The 19,291-nt window shown below is 49.7% G+C and overlaps 1 protein-coding gene across 3 annotated transcripts in view; it reads right to left on the bottom strand.

Moving 5' to 3' along the window:
* The window catches only part of LOC119103567 (four and a half LIM domains protein 2), a 193,128-nt gene that overhangs the window by 81,035 nt on the left and 92,802 nt on the right, over positions 1-19,291 (bottom strand). For all 3 annotated transcript variants that reach the window (XM_037227155.1, XM_037227152.1, XM_037227154.1), the window contains one exon: positions 7,162-7,231. Coding sequence is in view for 2 of the 3 variants with exons in the window: in XM_037227152.1 (XP_037083047.1) it covers positions 7,162-7,231 (70 nt within the window). In the remaining variant the exon portion in view is untranslated. The remainder of the gene's footprint in view (positions 1-7,161; positions 7,232-19,291) is intronic.

Here is a 19,291-nt window from a genome sequence, read left to right as displayed (position 1 = left end):
GTTGGACCGCGGCTCCGCGCCAGCTCCCGACAACATTTAACAAAATTGGCATGGCAAATACGCAAGATGAAACAATTTGACACCTCACGCGTATCATTCAAAGAACCTGCCTCAGCATTTGCTGAGTGCGTTCCATGTAGGTAAGCATGTGCCAAGCCCTGGTAACGACCTGCGTTTACCGGCATTCCGAAAAAAAAACAGTCTCAACAGCTCGCGTCCAAGAGTAAAACGATACGTCGAATGTTAAGGCAAGATACATGATTCTAGGAGGACGCCAGGGTTTTGCTCGGAGAGGCTATTCAGCTTTTGCCTTTAGTGCACAGCCCTCCACCGACTCGGTGGGCAGTCAGGCAGAGGGAAGGCCAGGCCATTAGAGTTACATCTTATGTTTCCAGTCCAGTTAAGCGGATTGTTTCAACTGCGATGCAAATTTGGGCATACTCGGGCCCGCCCTTGCCTGGTGCACATTTCTACTCAGTCGTCCGTTGGCAAATTGGGCCAGCGCAGAAGCAAAGCCTCAGAGTGCATGTCTGGGCAGTGCCTTACAGTTCGTGTTGCGTGACAAACATACACCATCAAGCTGAAGGTCGTTGACCACACCGTGCACCACTGTACACTGTCCACTGTCTCACTGTTCATCGGAAGGGCGCCGTGGATGCTGTGGGACCAATGGCCGGCACGTCACCCCCGCTGTTGAAGTGCGTCATATCTTGGCTGGCGTGTCTGTATCTGTAGAATATATTCTGTCCCAGATGCAGAATTTTATGTTGGACGTTTCTGGCCGTGGGAAATTTAAGACGCCGCTTCATCGAGCAGTTGAAGCGGCGTCTTATAGCTCATAACATCTATACTATCTATAGCGCCTATAAATAAGTTCTCATCATCACAGCTGTGGTCACTGGTGAGTGAGAGCATGCTCAGTACGGCCGAATGGTACCATTTGCTTTTCGGTATTGCCTTGAGCGTCGACGATATAATATTGTTTCTGGGGACCGCGGGAGCAAGTGAATAAAATGGGCTGTCCTGCTCCTTCCCACTCTAGCTTGATTTATCCCATTATATCTCATCACGAGAACATGGTTATGAAGTGTGACCGCTCCGCGCATAACACTCATGTTGCAAATGAACACAGTAATTAGCCATACAAAATATTAGCATCATCATACTCAAAAAGTTGAACACGATCATGTGGCATGACAGTCACCGCATCATTTTGAACCTCATACCTCGGCGGCAGTCATCTGATCTTCGACATTATTTTCCCGCGCTTCACTGTTTGTGATCTGCGATCATCTCAAACCTCCGTTATTTAACCATCGGCTGAGATCGCGGCAACAGACACAATAAGTCGGTAAACAAGATTTGATTGTTTAGGGCTGATGGCCTTTTGTGAACAACAGGTGCGGTATTCCCCTTCCACATTAGAAGACACTGAAAAGACCTCACAGGGCGCCAAAGCTTGACCAGGTGCTACTACAGTGCATTCAGCTGCGGACGATTCTTAAAAAAACGAAGGATTTCACGACTGCAGCCAATGCCGTGCTCAAGACCAATAACCGCAAAGTTAGGTCTACTTAACCTTTTCACTGGCTCGCGCCATACACGTAGTAAGCAGCAGTCCGATAAATCCACGTTTCAGTGATGCACAGCAAGATCAAATTCAAGAGAGTGACAAGTCGTACATTTGTCGTATTATGGGAGTCATCTGGGGGGATCGGGACGTACGTTATGACGTGTCTTTTCAGCAGAGCCATCATGTGCAGTGGCCATATTGAGTCTCTGGGGCCATAGCGTCTACGGGTTCCAAACTCGAACTCCGCACATGAGAGCCCAAGGCACTAACCCCCAACCATTACGCACCTTATATTGCGGTAGTCATCACACATGATATTGACACAATGGATCCGCCGGCCCTGATCACCCGCGCCTCGCGTGTCAGCGCGATCCATATGCTTCCCCCGCCCCAGAGGTCGCTCTTATGTCCGGCTTCACGAGTCGGTCCCGCAGCCGACCAAAATACCGGCCCGGTCCGGGACGCTGCCGGCCCACGGAGCGCCACTACGTCACGCGCCGCCACAAACACAGGCCCATGATTCACCTGTTGCCGACGCGAGCGCTGAATGGGAGACAGCCGGGGGTCGGCGAGCCGCCGCCAGTCTGCGGTCGCGCCGTGTTCAGTCCGCGGGGCCCGCCGGCCGACAGGAGGGCGGACCCCGCAGAGCAGCGCCGTGGATCATTACTGTCCCGGGGGACGCGAGACGCAGCTCCAGACGTCCGACGGGCGAGCGGTTTTCTCGGGAGGAGATGGGGAGGGGGGGGGGGGGGACAGTGCCACGTTGGGGATAACGTGCAAGACATGTAGGTGGTGAAAAACCACAAAGAAGTTCATGGGTTCAGGTTGTGTTCGAGAATGCGTCGAATGCCATTGTCATGCTGCTGTGTCGTTAAAGCAATCAGTTTATTTAATTCGTAGTCCAAGCTTGCTAGTTATTACGACTTATTAGACACCTATATGTATATAATGTATTAGAACCGTTCGTTTAAGAAATCGATGTTCAAGGAAGTTGGCCATGGGCAATTCGGGTTCCATGCATAGAAAGTAGCTCGCATGCCGATATGATATCCTTATGACAGCCGATATCATAAACGCCGCTGTAAATATGCTGCCCCTATCCAGCAGCTGAGCTCCGCATCAACGTCTGATCTGCCGCAACAACATCCCGCCTCGTTCCCACGGTCCAATCGCCAAAGCAAACCGGACCGAGACGCTGCCAGCGGCCGGGCCGCCGGTCGGGCCGGCCGGCGCGCCAGCTTGACCGCGGAGAGTCCGCGGCGAGCCGCCCCGATGACATCACAGACCGACGGGCCGGACTCGGCGCGCTGGCAGCCTGATCGAGTGTGTCATTCGGCTCAGCGGGCCCGGGCATTCGCCGTTAAAACGGGCAGACTGTCGGCGTGAGTTGCCATCGCCGCGCCCAGTTCGAGCACGGCCACTTATATACGCGGAAAAACAAACTGGATTCCTTGGATCTTGGAATCAGTGGCAGCTTCCGCCCACACCAATGTGATTGGGTTTGAAGGCGTGCTAATGACCGCATGCCGTTCGATGACCAGATACGGTGGTTTGCATGAACATGAAACATGCGGCAATATAAAACCAGCTTAAGCTAACAAAAGTAAGAAAATGAGTTTTCCTAAACTGAAATACATAAGCCGACGTGCCTGAATATGTAAATCTGACCATTACTTGATTGCTACAGATAATCTCACCAAGTGAGCTGTTTTCCGGCACGTCGCCGCTCATTTATCACGGGGTGATATTTGGCACGGGCGAGCATTTCGTTTTTATAGGTTCTAGTCAACATCGTTCATTTTTCAGGTCGGAAACAGCCAGCAGGGACGAAATGCAGCATGCACCACGATTTAAGGCTGTTAGTCACATTAACCACCCACAATTGATATTCTTATAAAATTAGCCGAATGCCTGTAAACACGCCGTAATCGACCAGCATCCCCACATTTCATCGCACTTCGTTAGTAATGCTGGCCATTTTTAGGGACTCCCACTGCGCGAAATGCTTTCCACTATCTTTAAATGTTTCGTAAAATTTCGCACGAATCCTCATTTTACATGTAAAATGACAAACACACCGGGCATCTTACGTAACCGGAGGTAAAACAAATCCGTAAATTCTCAGCCAACGTGTTCTAGACCAAAATACTCAACAAACCTATAACGGGGTGGTGCCTTTAGCCGTGATAAGCCACGGGAAATTACTTTGGTCTGGCAATTTCTGAAACATCAGTTACTCTCCGCAGTACGCATGGCACGATATAGCTCTTGTGTAAAGTTGCACATAAGAACTCTAATGGGTGTAACTAAAACGGATAGGATTTCATGTGAATCTTTAGTTAACATGTATATCCCATTTAAAGTCATTCACCTCAGCGCTGGAAATGTCAGAAAATATGCAAGGACATTCCCAGAGCATCAGCGATAAGACGCAAGTCATGGGAACGCTTAACTATGCACTTTTTGTAAGCATTTCACCCAATAGGCATTCGTAAAACGTCTCCCCAGTAGAACTCTGGGACAGTCAAAGGGTCTCAAAAGGACCCAACTTCTGTGGCCCTTGGTAAAATCGCAAAACATTAGACTAGATTGTGTTCGTCTGGCGTTAGAATTGATTTTCAAATTTACCTTTGTTTTGTTCTCTTCCTCTTCACAATTGCGCTGCCTTTTTCATAATCCGCCGGTTTTTAAAAAAAGACGTTTACTTCATCGCGCGTTGAATCATCGTGTGTGCAACACACGCTTTTCCATGCTTACATAAGTCGTAAGATGGACCGACAGACTTAATAAATTTACGGCATCTGGTGGCACACACTCAAGCATAATTCTACTGGTACAATCTTAAATTATCACACAGTCCTAAAACCGAGGCTACAAAGATTTCACAATGGGCATGTCATGTATGGCAAATAATAGTTTAAATAATAGCAAATAATAGTAACATGCTTAAAAGCATAGCGAATTAAGTCAGAAACCTCAGTATTTTGTACAACGTCGGATTGCACAAAATTCAAACTGTGTTTTGGGCCGGACGTCAACGTTCGGGAGGCCACCAGGTAACTGTGTCTGCCGACTACCAAAGAGGCAAATATTTCATTTTCGTATTTTCAAAACTAGATAATGCGTAATGCAATAAATGACGCATATCGGACGAGTTTGTTGTGAGCGTGGGTAACCGGTCAACGTCTGATATCTCAGCCACAGATGTCAGCGGACGTCAGCCTCAGCGGATTACCTCAGCGGATGTCAGCGGACGTCAGCCTCAGCGGATTACCTCAGCGGATGTCAGCGGAAGTCAGCCTCAGCGGATTACCTCAGCGGATGTCAGCGGACGCCAGCCTCAACGAATTACCTCAGCGGACGTCAACGGAAGTCAGTCTCAGCGGATTCCCTCGGCGGACGTCAACGGAAGTCAGCCTCAGCGGACTACCTCAGCGGATGTCTGCGAACGCCAGCCTCAGAGGATTACCTCAGCGGACGTCAACGGAAGTCAGCCTCAGCGGATTACCCCAGCGGATGTCAGCGAACATCAGTCTGAGCGGATTACCTCAGCGGACATCAACGGAAGTCAGCCTCAGCGGATCGCCTCAGCGGATGTCAGCGGACGTCAGCCTCAGCAGATTATCTCAGCGGATGCCCGTCTGGTGGAACGGCGTGTACCCTAACCACAGATGCCGAAAATGACACAATTTTCAAAGATTGGTCGACTTATCTAATCCGGCTCGCCAACCAGGTGCTCGATAGAGCATAACTTCAACTGTGGGGTTCCAACGAGCATGGACAACATGTGTTTGTTCCAGTATGCCGTTCAGGTGAATCAAAAGAAGCCGTGACGGTGGTTCGTTGTGTGGCACGGTCTTAAAGTGCAGACTGTTTCCTCGAAACAAGCTCGATCTTAACTGTCGCGGCCGAAGACAGATGTCAAGTGCGTGAGTAAGAATGCCTCCGACTGGTCAGCCAGCCGTCCTGTAGCTGTAAAGGCTGACGCACCCGTCGCAGCCGCTGACCGCAAGCGTGACGTTCTGCGGTGGCGCCTGCCGTGCGGCGCCGCTGCTGCGTCGTCCCTCCCGCCCCTCGGCGACCACCGCCCCACCCTCACTCACACACCCAGCCCCTTCTTCCACGAACGTGGCCGTGGTGACTCACGTACGACAGACGCTCTGGGAAGACGGCTGCGCCGGACGGCGGCGGCGACCGTTCTGGTCTGTGGGACCGGGGGAGGGGTGGGCCGCTGCTCCGCCTCGGCGCCGAGACCGCCCACGGAGACCAGACGCCGAGGCCTCGGAGGCGGATGGCGCCAAAGGTTTGATAATGAAAGCTTTTCTGAACACGCTGCCGTTTCAACGTGGCCAAAGTTCTGAAATATCAGTTGATCGGCAGTCGGCATTTTTCAGAACAGATCACTCGACGCACCATGCTACCGTGACGCCTTGCAACGCTAAGCTACGGTAAATTATTTCGTCTGTCGGTTTCTCAAAGACATCGGCTTTTCTTTATAGTGATCATGACACAATCTAGTCGTTTCATGATAGCAAGAACGAGGTGCTTGGACAACGGCAGCTGTATGTTCTACAATGCTTGCCATCAAATGCAATTTTGAAATGCACGGGACCCCGTTCCGTGCGCCCCACCACATATCCACTAACAGCCGGCCGTCGCGGCTGATCCGGTGCCGTGACCCCGACTATTTGCCCGGTGTCACCGCGTCGGCTCCGACGGCAGATCGCATTTCGTCGGCCCACTGCCCCGTCCTGACCTACATTCCCGCTGGCCTCGGCTGGCGGAGTTCTCACAACCACGCGGGGTTGCTACGGTGCCCGTCACTTCTGTATTCGTCGACTGGTGTCCTAGTGTTTCGCCTCAGGCTCGGAAAGGCCCGTGCCGGCAGGCAGCTGACTCATGTGCTTTCGTTACACTCATCTGCCCTAAGACATTTGGTCACACGGTATTTGCCCCATGCACGTTCGGATAAGAGACCTCGCCGAGCGCAGGTTATTGCGAGGGCACTGCCCCGCCCCTAGTGGCCCGAACTATGGGATAATGTCCTCCGCCGTTAGATTGCTTCTACTCGTCAAGTTAACAGGAAGCCCCGGGTCGAACCCACCCGCTGGTGTGCCGCGAAGCCACTGCGTTTGACACACCCTCAGTGCACCGAGATCATTGGTTAGGTCATTGACCCAACCATTACAACACAGTAGCTATTGAAGGACATGGTAAAGCCGTGATGAAACACCATGTCGAATAGTCTCCAAGCGCGACTGAAGAGGGCAATTACAGCGTTTATTCGTCAGGTGAAACACCTCACTTGAGAGCATGCATGACACCACTGAGAATGCATTCGACGTAGTTCAGAATGGCGTCTACACCAATTACGAATACGTGACGCCAACGGCTGACACAGTTCTCCACACCCTGCTGTTTGGAACACGCGGTTACGTTTGCAAATAAACAAGTACAAATAATAAAATGCCCACAATATACCAATTCCCGCATCCGAAAACACGGCTTTGTTAGACAAGCTGAAGAACTTAGTGGTTGCCACATTGGTCAGGCGCGCAGAGGAGTGAGGGTGGCCGTGAGGGGGTTACCTTTTCTCTGCCGAGTCCAGGAGGTACCCAGGAATAGCCGTGCTGAAACGCCCGGTCTTTGGACACCCGCCTGAAACAAGCACGACAGTTGGCATAAGCGCGGCGAAAAGCGAAAAGCAGCTTACGCAGTGGCTTAATTGCTTTTTTGCCTCTCAGTAACATTCAGGAACAAATATTGCTGCCTCCCTGCAACACGTGGGAAAACACGTCACCGCCGCGTTCGACGCAAGACTTGCAACATCAGCACGACAGACAAAACAGACATTACAGCGGTCTACGAGATGAAGTGCGGCTTCATGACAGCGGTAGAATGGCAAGTCATCATGGCGGCGGCTACAAGAGTCGTCAGCTGCTCTGGATCGGGCTTAATTAGCGCCCCGTTGTGCAACAGACTAGGGGGTGGGGGGGGGGGGGGGAGATCACCTTGGCCGACACTCAATAGGCGTGATGGGAAAATTGCAGGCACCACTCGCGGTCACGTCGTAGTTACACTCGGCTGTTGAACTGAGAGGTGGTGAAGATCTGCCATCGCGTGTTATGTATATTAAGCACTCTGGAGTGAGTGTCAAATGACTCTTTTGCATAACCCATGCAAGCTAGGTACCGTGCTCAATCTGTGAGGCGCACATACTGAGCTCATTTGACCCAAGTCTAATATGCCTAAAGAGCGTGTAATTGCGCGACTCTATCTAGTCCACCGTGCATCTGAGTGCTTCGGCGATGCGAACCAGTATATGATCTGTTGACCAAGCCTGATGCGGGGGAGAAAATCCGACTGCAGGCTGCTCTTTCGCGCGCGGCTGGGGCTCAACAAACATATTTGAACAGGCGCATCCTATTCCGGTTAGTGCTGACGACAGGTCACCGAGAAGGCTGCGAGCTCGTACACCGGAGCTGAGCTGGCGCTGAAACGCTCACAGCTCATACGTATGCCCGCTGCTACAGGAGCGACACAAACGGGTCGAGATCTCCTTGCGCACAGCCCGGGTACTTAGAAACAAAACCATGAATGCCCACGGTGAAACTCAAGAACAGCTGGAGAGCTTATACCATCGCCAAAACATTTGGCCCTGGACTGACCCGGCCGGCCTAACATTTGGCTTCTGGTGATACCACGGGGCGTGCGTGGCGATGCAGAGAAAGGCGGTCTGCGAGCCGTCACACGAGAAGCCGTCATACGAGAAATTGCACGTGATTCGTGGCTGCAAACGACAGCGAATAGGATCGGATAACAAACACCCATCACGTGAAATGAATACATTCTAAGCTCCGAACTCATCGAGGCAGCTTCATGAGCTCGTATATCATCACAGACAATGTGGCGCCGTTTAACCTCAACGGTACCCAACAGTGCATGTAACGAGTTCAACAATGCACAGCTCCCTTCGACCCTTTGACCCGGCCCCGATTCCGGGCCGGTTCGTGCGACAGCGTCTGACGTCACCGGTACTGGCAAGGCGGTGCCTCGCAATGTAATAGGTCGCGACTTTTGGACATAATGCCTCGCAATGTAATAGGTCGCCACTTTTGGACATAAACAAACACCAAATGGAAAGTGTGTCGGAGCTCTCAATGTCGCGGCGTTTAAGTCCATAGCGTTGCATCCAAAGACAAGGCGGGGAAGTGGAAATATCTCGTATGCTCAATGTTTGTTGGGGTTAAAAAGCCTCCCTATAAACAGCAATTTCCCTCTTGTTCTAAGAAACATAAAATAACAGCCTTATATGGAGACCCCAGTTCTTTTAATGGCAGTCACATTATGCGCAGCCCATTGGATCATCCTGATGTTTTAATTTGACTACGCGATCTGCAAAAAAACCGGTCATGTTGTGTGGAACCCATCGAATCGCTATGACGTTTTAATTCAACGAACTCATTTAAAAAAGTCCAGGTTACAATGAAAGCTTTTCTGTCATACGGGTTGAGAACGAAAACAGTAACCTATAAAGCCCGGACCAGCACCATAGCACCACAGCACCACAGAGACACTAACAGCTACCACCTCTCAGTGCAAGCGGAGGCCTCAGTTGCTGCCACCTCCCGTTGCAAGCGGAGGCCCCAGTTGCTACCACCTCTCAGTGCCTGCGGAGGCCTCAGTTGTTACCACCTCTAAGTGCCAGCGGAGGCCTCAGTTGCTACCACCTCTCAGTGCCTGCGGAGGCCCCAGTTGTTACCACCTCTAAGTGCCAGCGGAGGCCTCAGTTGCTACCACCTCTCAGTGCCTGCGGAGGCCTCAGTTGTTACCACCTCTAAGTGCCAGCGGAGGCCTCAGTTGCTACCACCTCTCAGTGCCTGCGGAGGCCTCAGTTGTTACCACCTCTAAGTGCCAGCGGAGGCCTCAGTTGCTACCACCTCTCAGTGCCTGCGGAGGCCTCAGTTGTTACCACCTCTCAGTGCCAGCGGAGGCCTCAGTTGCTACCACCTCTCAGTGCAAGCGGAGGCCTCAGTTGCCACCACCTCTCAGTGCAAGCGGAGGCCTCAGTTGCTACCACCTCTCAGTGCAAGCGGAGGCCTCAGTTGTTACCACCTCTCAGTGCAAGCGGAGGCCCCAGTTGGGCCAGTACGTGGCTCCAGCGCGCTCCACATATATACTGCGGTCTCAGACGTCCCTGGAAAAGAACCTCGACGCCAGGATTTGTTCTGATATCATCCACTCACTACTGCTTAAGCTAACATGTGCACGGTATAGTTGGCTGCCACAAACGGTTGCATGGACACTGTTAAGGAAAACGGTGGTCGTCGTCATGCGCTAAAAAGGGCCCGGCATGCGTCTAATGTGGACATGACACGGAATCAGAGTAACGTCTTGATCGAGGTAAACATGTACAAACATCTTAAAGATCATCACTACACTCCCGCCAAAGATGCGAAGCACAGGTTTGTCAAGCATCAACGTAGAAGTCATCTCAAATGAGACAATCATAAAGCGCCGAACATCTAAATTCTCATTAAATTTATGGCACCCTCATAAATGTCAAACGCCGGGTAAAAGAAGCACAGTAATGCAATTTGGGCGTGCAATGTAGCTGACACCTCAGTGATTAAATTGCTCCATTCATCTAGTGTTGCTAAAACATTTTACAAGCTCTGCTGGCCACGGCACATCTAATCTTGCCATAGTTTCGCACGTACTTGGACATAGAGGGTTCTTATAAGACAAGGCCGTGGCAATAATTGTTCCTTATGTAGTGAACGCAATGAACTGTCTTTCTCCTCACGGAACGGCGAATGTGCACGAAAGTAACATGTCGGTAATATGGAGGCAACGTGATAAATGTGTAACAAGTCGGAGGGTAGCATGGTAACAGGTCGCGAAAAATAACAAAGCATGCGCAATATGGGTTTTCTGTGCGACTACAGTGCATGACAATAATTCTTTTGAATCTAGTGCAGGCATTGACCAACAAACAAACTAAAAGTAAAAACAGCGTGATGCGAGCACCGTCTGTTCCTTATGGCACACAGAGCGTAAAACATGATAAAAGTTTCCAACAGGCATCTCACAAACTGCAAAAGGCGAATTATAAGGTGAAAAGGAACCAAGCCATCCATGACAGCGAACCTAAACTGCAATCCAAACAATACAAAACACGACCCAGCTCCTACAGTAATGGACTGATCGTCGCATGCGAGCCATTTCTAGCCCATCGGCCACCCGAGGCGGACGACAACATAGGTCCGTGAGGGGCGGACAACAACATAGGTCCGTGAGGGGCGGACAAAACGAATTAAACGCCACCGCGGCGCGCGCAGTAATACAGCGTCCGTAATGGCATCTGACAGACGACGCTCGGGGGGAGGCGCCCGCACAGATGCCGCCACAGCCAGGCCCGAGAGGCACTGTCCTAGAATTGCCGACCTTGGGTGTCAAGCAACACCCTATGACGAGGAATTTTTCACTCCCTTTCCCCATATTGCACATGAATGTTCCACTCCTGCCCAACAAGGCTCCACAGAACCTGGATAACTATAGCTATATCCTCGCTCACCGACATCTGAATCATGTGTGCACAGAGCAAGGGCACCAGGTACCTTCAAGCCCGAAAGCCCAGCGACTCCAGCCACTTGCATGCATCAAGTTTGGCTTCTTTGCAAAATGCAACACAATTTAGAGCTGTGTGCCAAATGCAAGGGTTTCACGCATCCCCAATTTGTTTGGTCCGCACCACGTAGGCAGCACACCGCCAAAGCAGAGCCAGGTACAGACATCAGCAAGACCTAGTAGAGAATTTCACTCCACGTATTTCTTTAGTCCGAAGAAACTTGACCAACAAATGCCACCACTCCGGAAAGCAGGAGTGAAAAATTCAGGAAATATTTTCTGGATGAAACTCAAAGCTAATACCACCGTTTGAGCACTCATTTTTACAGATTTGTACTCAAATGAGCTGATTACAAAATGTTACCAAAAAATATCAGTCTTATGCTTATTTAATGACTTTTATTGTTCTTAGTATCTACGAACGTGATACAACTTCACTTTCCCTTCCTTTCTGATTGACTTTAAAGTTTCCATTTGTGGCTTAAAATGTTAACCAATTTCTCTGCAACAACTTCCAACAGCAAAATTTGCACATATTTTATGCATGGATTGGACTAATTCCCCAGCCGCCCAAACATGTTTGATACGCACCCAAGAGTGACAGTTCATAGGGAAAGAAGGAGATAATCTGAAGCGCGGAACTTATTTTTATCTCCATTTTTGCGCTGTCAAACCCTCAGTTAGCCGTTTCTTTGGTTCATGGCAGTCCTAGATAATGACAAATCTAAGCCATTCGAGCTTCACCACCTCACCACGTTAACTTATCCTGCCGTGCATGGCTTTGGGATAGACCTGGCGCAGCTAATACAGAAGTGCTGTAGGTTGGTGGGCATGACTGATATTTATATTTTGGGGGTGGGTTGGGTGACTCTGTCTGTCAGCAAACCATGATAAATTTACTGATTTATTATGTGGGGGAGCAGAAAGAAGTCTGCCCTTAAAAAGCCAGTAAGTTTCTTTCGTGGAGCAAGGCAATTGCTTACCCTATCTGCTTTCAACACATGATTAGTGACCAGAAAAATATATATTTTGTGTCTTAATCCGTCGATTTTTTGTAAGACATATTGTTATGCCCCAGGACATGTAATTGAACTATTTTGTTCCATACTCCTAATTATTTGCCTCAAATTTGTTGAGGTACCTTCTCATGTGTGCTTTAACCAGTTGTTGTCCATAGTAGCCATGCTTTGCTAACTGGCAAATGACTGCACTGTAGGTCTGCACTATATCTTTGACACAAGAATACTCTAAGCTACATAGCAATTACCATATGGGGTAGTTATCAGTGTATATGAAATAGTCAGACCATGCCATTCAAAATGTGAAGCAAACGTCTCTAACTTTGTCATGGCATTAACTCTGAATAAACAAACCTAAATGGATGCCTCTGATGCAGCTGCAAATGCAAACAGCAAACCTGATGTGGTCAGCTATATGTTATGTTGAGCTTAGTGAAGAGAGGTTGTATCGTGGAGCATACCTATTATTGCCCTTGACAGAGGCTATCCATGACATTCCGAATAAGTTGTTCAAAGTGATTTGAGGTGTTGCGATTTGTGTGTTGCCCGGTATCAACAAGTTGACACAAATGAGTTGAATGAAAGCACGAGTTGAAACCAGCCAAACATAACCTTTATCATTGTTTTATCACAAGTACTGCTGCCAACAGACAGGTGAGGTGAGTTGAGATGATGTTCAACATGTGGGCTTCACTAAGATAGGTCAAGTTGCTTAATTGAAAATACAGGTTGAAACCAACCAAAAATAAGCTTTATCGTGTTTTTATCACAAATGCTGCTGTCAACAAGTAGGCGAGGTAAGTTGCGATGATGTTCAACATATGGGCTACTCTATGTTAGGTTAAGGTGGTTGATTGCATAGCAAGTGGCAGTAGTAATTTGGCAAAAATCAGTGACTCACAAATGCTGCTATGATACAAACAGGTTAGACAGGATGTGGTGAAGTAAGGCATTTTTTAGGAAAGCCTTAGTTAGGTTACTTTCATGGAAATAAGCCGTGGTATTTTATAAGAACCAGTGACAATAGTTGCATTTCCTGACCCCATCTAAACAGAAAACAGAGGCATGTATGTTCTGTTGGAATTGGTGATGTGTCGATGTGCAGGAGTCCAACGCTTTTTTGCCTGCATGTTTTATGCTTGTTGAGTTTTCTATTGTTGTTTTGTTATCGAATTCCTTTGCTTTGTTTTGTGCTAGAAAATCCTGTGGAGAAGTGCAAAGTACAGCATCAAAACATTTGTACTGCATGGTTTTTGATGCTCATCAGACCGTTATAAAATTGCAATTCTTTAATGCACTCCGTTTCACTTCAATGACCTTAACTGTCAAACACAGTTTTATGTTTATGATATTACAGTCATGCCAACTTGAAATAATGCCTTTGTTTCCTGGAGCGTCTCTCACTGACCCACAAGTTTGAACCTTCGTGAACTGAATGTTTCACTCCTGTGCATCTTTTTGCGACGGAAGTTTTTACTCCCACCCTAGTTCAAAAGGGATTCTGGCTCACTGTAGGGCGGCCCCGGAGTCACTGGATATCGGCCGCACCGACCGGCCAGCAACGCGGCGGCCACACGACGGCACGCACGCACGCTGCTTCAAGCCAAGTGCGAACATCTTATATCGCGTGTCCGTCGGACCAGCGATCATGGCGTCACGGGTCGTTTGAAAGCTGAGTTGGTCCTGCCCGGAGCCAGGCGATAGCAGGCGGCGCATGGTGCGGCGATTCTGGAACGACGGGGTGCCTTTCAAGCTGGAGCGAGCTCCTGCCTGGGTGCACGGAAACGCTTCGACTGCCGAATCAGAGCGACAAAGAGGACCAAGATCGATTGCAATCGAGGCGCTGGGCTGCGAGTCTAGGCGCCTTGCAATCGCGCCAACAGCACACTGAGGGCCATTGCCGGGTAAAGAGAAGGCATTTCTCAGAGCTGACTGGCCGGAGCCGCCCCTGGATAGTTATAGTTGGACATCGTCTGGACCAGGGGTGCAGTCAGTCTTGGTAACGGGAGCGGGGGAGGGGGCGGGACACATATCTTGATAAAGGGGCCCTAGTGACAAGGTTCCTCTCCCGAAATTACCGGATCTGGTCAACTGGATTGATGGAATGGAGGAGGGGCGGGGAGTTTTCATCGTTTTTTCTTATCCAATTCTGACACAGAACCCAAAATTTTAGCGCGTAAATTAAGGAGGTCCAGTGAATGGAAATCTGAAAGACTTCTCACCTTTCCCGGTGAAGGGTCAAGGGAAAGAACGCTAGAGAGCACATTCCCTTTCCCGGTCCCGGGCTGAAGGGCCATCTGTCCCAGGTCCAGGTGCCCGCCGGCCACAATTTTTGCAATTTGGAGGCTGGGGGTCCGTACTCAATACGGAGATCCTCAGAGGGTAGGTCACACATCGCTCCTCTCCCTAACGCAGGAAGCTCGGGTGGGGTCCTCGCTGACGCTCAAGGGTCCGTCGTCGGCACAGCGTCCAATAATACACACAATGACACCAGTTCGGCTTATCGCCCTGGTCGAGAAGAGGAGAACCCCCTCGATGCTAGGGCCCTCTGGCTGACACAGGGCCCTTCCATTGTCTTATTGGAGGGGGGGGGGGGCTTTCATGGACATTTCTCATAGCCCCTTTCATTGTCTGGCCTGGTCAACAAGAACGGGGCCTGGCAAGCGCAAGACGCTAGCACATTAGGAGTCCCCTCCCTGTCCATGTTCTACAGATGGGCCCCTGGGTAGCTCAAGCCTACCTAAAAGGCTATGCGGTCGTGTCCCCATCCGCGCCCCCTGCACGCGCAGAGAGGCTAAGAACGACATAGGCGGACGCGAGCCACCGCATTCCTTCATTCTGGGTAGACGACGCTGTGACGTCACCATGGGACTAAATCATGTGGCACCAACGCTACGGTAGCGTGAAAACACTGCTCTTCGCGGGCTGGTGTCAACATGAATATTCCATAACCGAATTATCTTCGACCTAGCACATTCAATGGGGCATTTTCTGCTGGGAAATGGCGTTGGTTTGCACCACAGCTACCAAATCACTGCTGAAATGCGCTCCCAGCCAATCCCTGACAGAAAAATGAGGCAATCCATTCACCAGTGATTTATTCTGAAGAACTCCAGCCGGAAGTGCTTAGAAACAGTCCGTGTAAGAGAGTACACCATACAACAACAACATAAGGTGGGGATGAGAAACCGCAGTGCCAGACGAGCTCGTAGCACCCTGGGACCCGCATTGAGAAGCTGGAATGCACATCCTGTAGCCTCAGGAGGGGTGTTGCCAGGGTGGATGCAGGGTTGGCTTGCCCTAATGGGGGTAGTGAGTGGTGAACCCTGGGAGTCGTAAATGCAGCGGGCGCCATTTCAGTTCGAGACAGCAGATTTTCCTGTGAAATGTGACGATTTCTGGCAAGTTTTGCAATTTATGCCAGTCAAAGAGTCGTGGCCCATATCTCTGCTAGGAAATAGCCTTGGAGACATCATTGGGTAGTCGGGGTACTATTCCCTGCGCACCTTTTCACCTAACCTATCCAACATTATGGAGCTGCGCGTTAACTAACGCTTAGGAAGACCATAGCACAGCAACAGCGAAATCCTTAGCACCTGCCCTCCTCACATCACCCTATTTTCACAATATACTCCATATGCGTAATACAGTACGAAGATAAAAGGAACGCTATTGCGGGGTTAAAAAGTTTATATAACTAGTGCGTATAACATTTAATTATGCACACGTAAATATTCATTTTACAAAAATGCGTCACAAATACATATTCTGGCGCGTTGAGTACGACGAATATGGTGCGGGTGCTGCAGCTAAAAAAATGTAGCTTCGTAGGATTTATTTTTGGAAGGAGATCCTGGCATTTATTTGTCTTTAGGGGGTCTGAAATCCAAAATGTACAACGTCTGCACACAACGTTGAAATAAGATTTATTTAGATTTATAACAAGGTAAGAAATAATTTAAATAATTAGAAAAGAAAGCCAATCAGTTCATTGGTGAAATCTCCGTTTTCAATCATGTTACTAGCATCTACCAACCTTTTCGTATTATCAACTAAAACCATACCACCGGCGACCAGGATTTAGTCCCATGGCGACGTCGCGTCTGCGTAGCCTTTTACTCTAGTAGTCTTGGGCGGACGGTAAGAGTGATAAAGGAACACATCACAAATGAAACAAAAAACAAAAACAAAAACATCTTATTGCTCTTCAAGGAATGACCGTCCAGCGCATCGTGGATTTAATAACGGATTAGACTGAACTGGGTCAGTCCGTAACTTAAGAGATACTTCAGCTCAGAACCTGCTTGAGGTCAACTGTAATTTTGTCAGTGGAGTTATCCGACGGAACAAAATGAGCTTCGCGCACCGGTTACATCTTTGCCACTTTCAAGATTAAGACTAAGACATGAAAGCGTGCAAATATAATATGCCTATCATACCATATTTCTACTGCAGCGGATCACACTGAATTAGATGAAGCAAGCTTTAAACCTGGATTGGTGGGAGAACGGATATCAACCGTATTCTGGAGTTAATTCAGATAATTTAATCCACGAAAAGCCGTCGTAAGCAAGCGCTCGCTTGAAGCAGAGCACCCAAGAATGGACGACCTGAATTTACGTTGGTAGGCTTCAATAGGAAAAGCCATACCAGTTGAGATGTATCACTGAAGTGAATTTTCGGCCACGGACCTCGCTCACACCGGCAAAATGTACAATGTCTGAATTTTGAGGCTGTGAGCAAAATCAGTGACCGAAAACGCACTCAAAATACATCTTACTAAACTAATAAAACGTATATAGTTATCAAAAGTGGGTGATAGTAATTGAACTGAATACAGTTCACCAATTCTTAAAATGCCTGTTTTCTGCCGTTTGTTTGCTGTCATTAGCCGCTCATAATGCGGCTGTCGGCTACTAAAAGGTAAGAAGTCGGAGCGGATCTCGGCGGCTCTCGGTAGCAGACAGCGCACGTCGCGAGCCGATCACATCGCTTGCGGGTGGGGCTGCCGGAATGTGATGACGTCACTCAGAGCAGACTAACCTTCGCGACAGATCAGCAGCGGCGCAGAGGACGTGATTAGCCGCAGAAAAACTGCTCGTGCGGCACATGACGCGGTCTGATACAAAGTTACGGCGGCGCTCGTGGCAGGTCCTGTCAGGCAAGACACGTGTTGTGGGCAGGTGGGGCTGACCCTGGACTAGCGGGCCACATGACGAACAGGCCGTTCGCTGTCATGGGTCCCAAAAACCAGATCTGGTATTTTTACAGGCGTGGGTGTGTTTCTTAAAAAGAAAGGCTTTAAGTGTGTGAAATCAGCAAAGGTTTTGGAAACAGGCCCCCCGCTCGTTCACACATTATTGCGCGTGTCTAACGATGCCTGACTTGGTTGATGCTCACTAATCCAATAACCATGCATTGCTCAACCGATTGAATCTGTTCATTCAGCACTGCAGCTGGCTGTGTGAAAGTTAATGCTCTCCATCACATGGTCTCAACCTTCAAGATCTGATATACTATGATGACATAATGACATACGGACGATGATGATGTTTGGCTTTTGGGGCGCGCCGACCACAGCGGTCGTTTCGCGCCCACCGTATGTATTGTATTGTATTTGTCGTGAGCTCGGTGCGTGCCTGAATTACGACTCAGCACGCACGACGCGCCGAGTCGTCTCCCTGTCTTAGACACATAAGAGCTCGGGTCATAGTGTGCCACCGAGCATTAAACGGCCGAGCCAGTTATTTTAAAGTTAATGCGCTAGGATGAAAGTAGCAATGCGCGATGCGGCATACACCCGTATATGACACGAACTGTGCCAGCCATGTCGCACGCTCCGGGCGCAAAGTGTTAATGCATTCAATTTTCCATGCTGCATATACTTCATGCATGAGAGCTTGGATCCTGCATCACATTTGCATTACTTGAAGCGCGTTGTGAGGCGTGTGTTGCCCCTCGATCTCGAAATACCATAATTTAGGATCGTAGTTTGTTAAAACTGTAAAGGGAAACAACTACATTGCTGGCAGGCTCTCTTCACAACGTTGCTTATGTCCACAATGCACGAAAGGTCTCGAAGCCATAACCGGACCCTAGCGCTCCTCGGCCTGTCTCCGTGCGTTGGGTCTCCTGAGCGAACGGCGCCGGCGTCAGTCTGTGGCTGCCGCGTGCGACTGCGATGCGCTGCTGAGCTCCCTCATATGGCGAGGCTTCGCTCGGGCTCTGCGGATGTTCGCAGGGGGCCGCTTCAGGCAAGGCCGGCCGCCAGCCGGCTTCAGGGCCGCATGCACGCCACGTACAGCGAGCAGCCGCACAGAAAGAGATGTTATCGCCGGATTTTCGCTGCGGGTAAGTCCCAAAAGCATATTTCTTATGCTGGGTTAAGGTTGCTGTATATGTCTTCTCTTCGCCGGCGTCCACACGGAGCTCTACGCGGATCCACGCACGTGCTAATCTCTGGGGTGAGATCTGCCCGACTAACAAGACACAGACAGCCCTCTGGCCTCTTGGTATTCATTTAAACGTGATCGCATCGTTCATTAAATGTGTGAAACAATTTTAAGCGTGTTCCTGCCTGCACCGCCGGATCACGTCACCAAGGCAAACAGCACCCGCCCCCACTGCCGGGCCACGTGAACGCAGCACACAGCATCCACGCCCCCATCGTCAGGTCACATGACGAAATACAGAATGTTTTCCTTCACTACCACGACATGTGGCTGCGGCATAGAACATCCGCTTCCAATGCCAGGTCACGTGACCACCGCAGACATTGGTCTCACTTCGAAACGCAGCTTTTTAATCCGCCAACCCGCCGCGCCTGACGTGGCAAGGGCTTAGTGCCCTTAGGCCCGGTCGTGGGACAGTCTTGGCGGGCTGTTGCGAGTTGAGCAATTAAGAAGCAAAGTTACGCATTTTTGTTCACATTTCAGTACCAAAACCTTCCAAAATTATAGCGTGCTGCCGCACGCAATACAACTAAGAACGAAATCGTTATTTGACTTTTCTAGTTAGACCCCAAGGTCAGAAAACCGTTGGCAGACATGATACACCAGTTAACCAGGTT

Source organism: Pollicipes pollicipes, unplaced genomic scaffold (genome assembly GCF_011947565.3).
Source record: "Pollicipes pollicipes isolate AB1234 unplaced genomic scaffold, Ppol_2.1 Scaffold_5724;HRSCAF=6776_pilon_pilon_pilon, whole genome shotgun sequence".
Lineage (NCBI taxonomy): Eukaryota > Metazoa > Arthropoda > Thecostraca > Pollicipedomorpha > Pollicipedidae > Pollicipes > Pollicipes pollicipes.
This window is presented reverse-complemented; position numbering and strand designations above follow the sequence as displayed.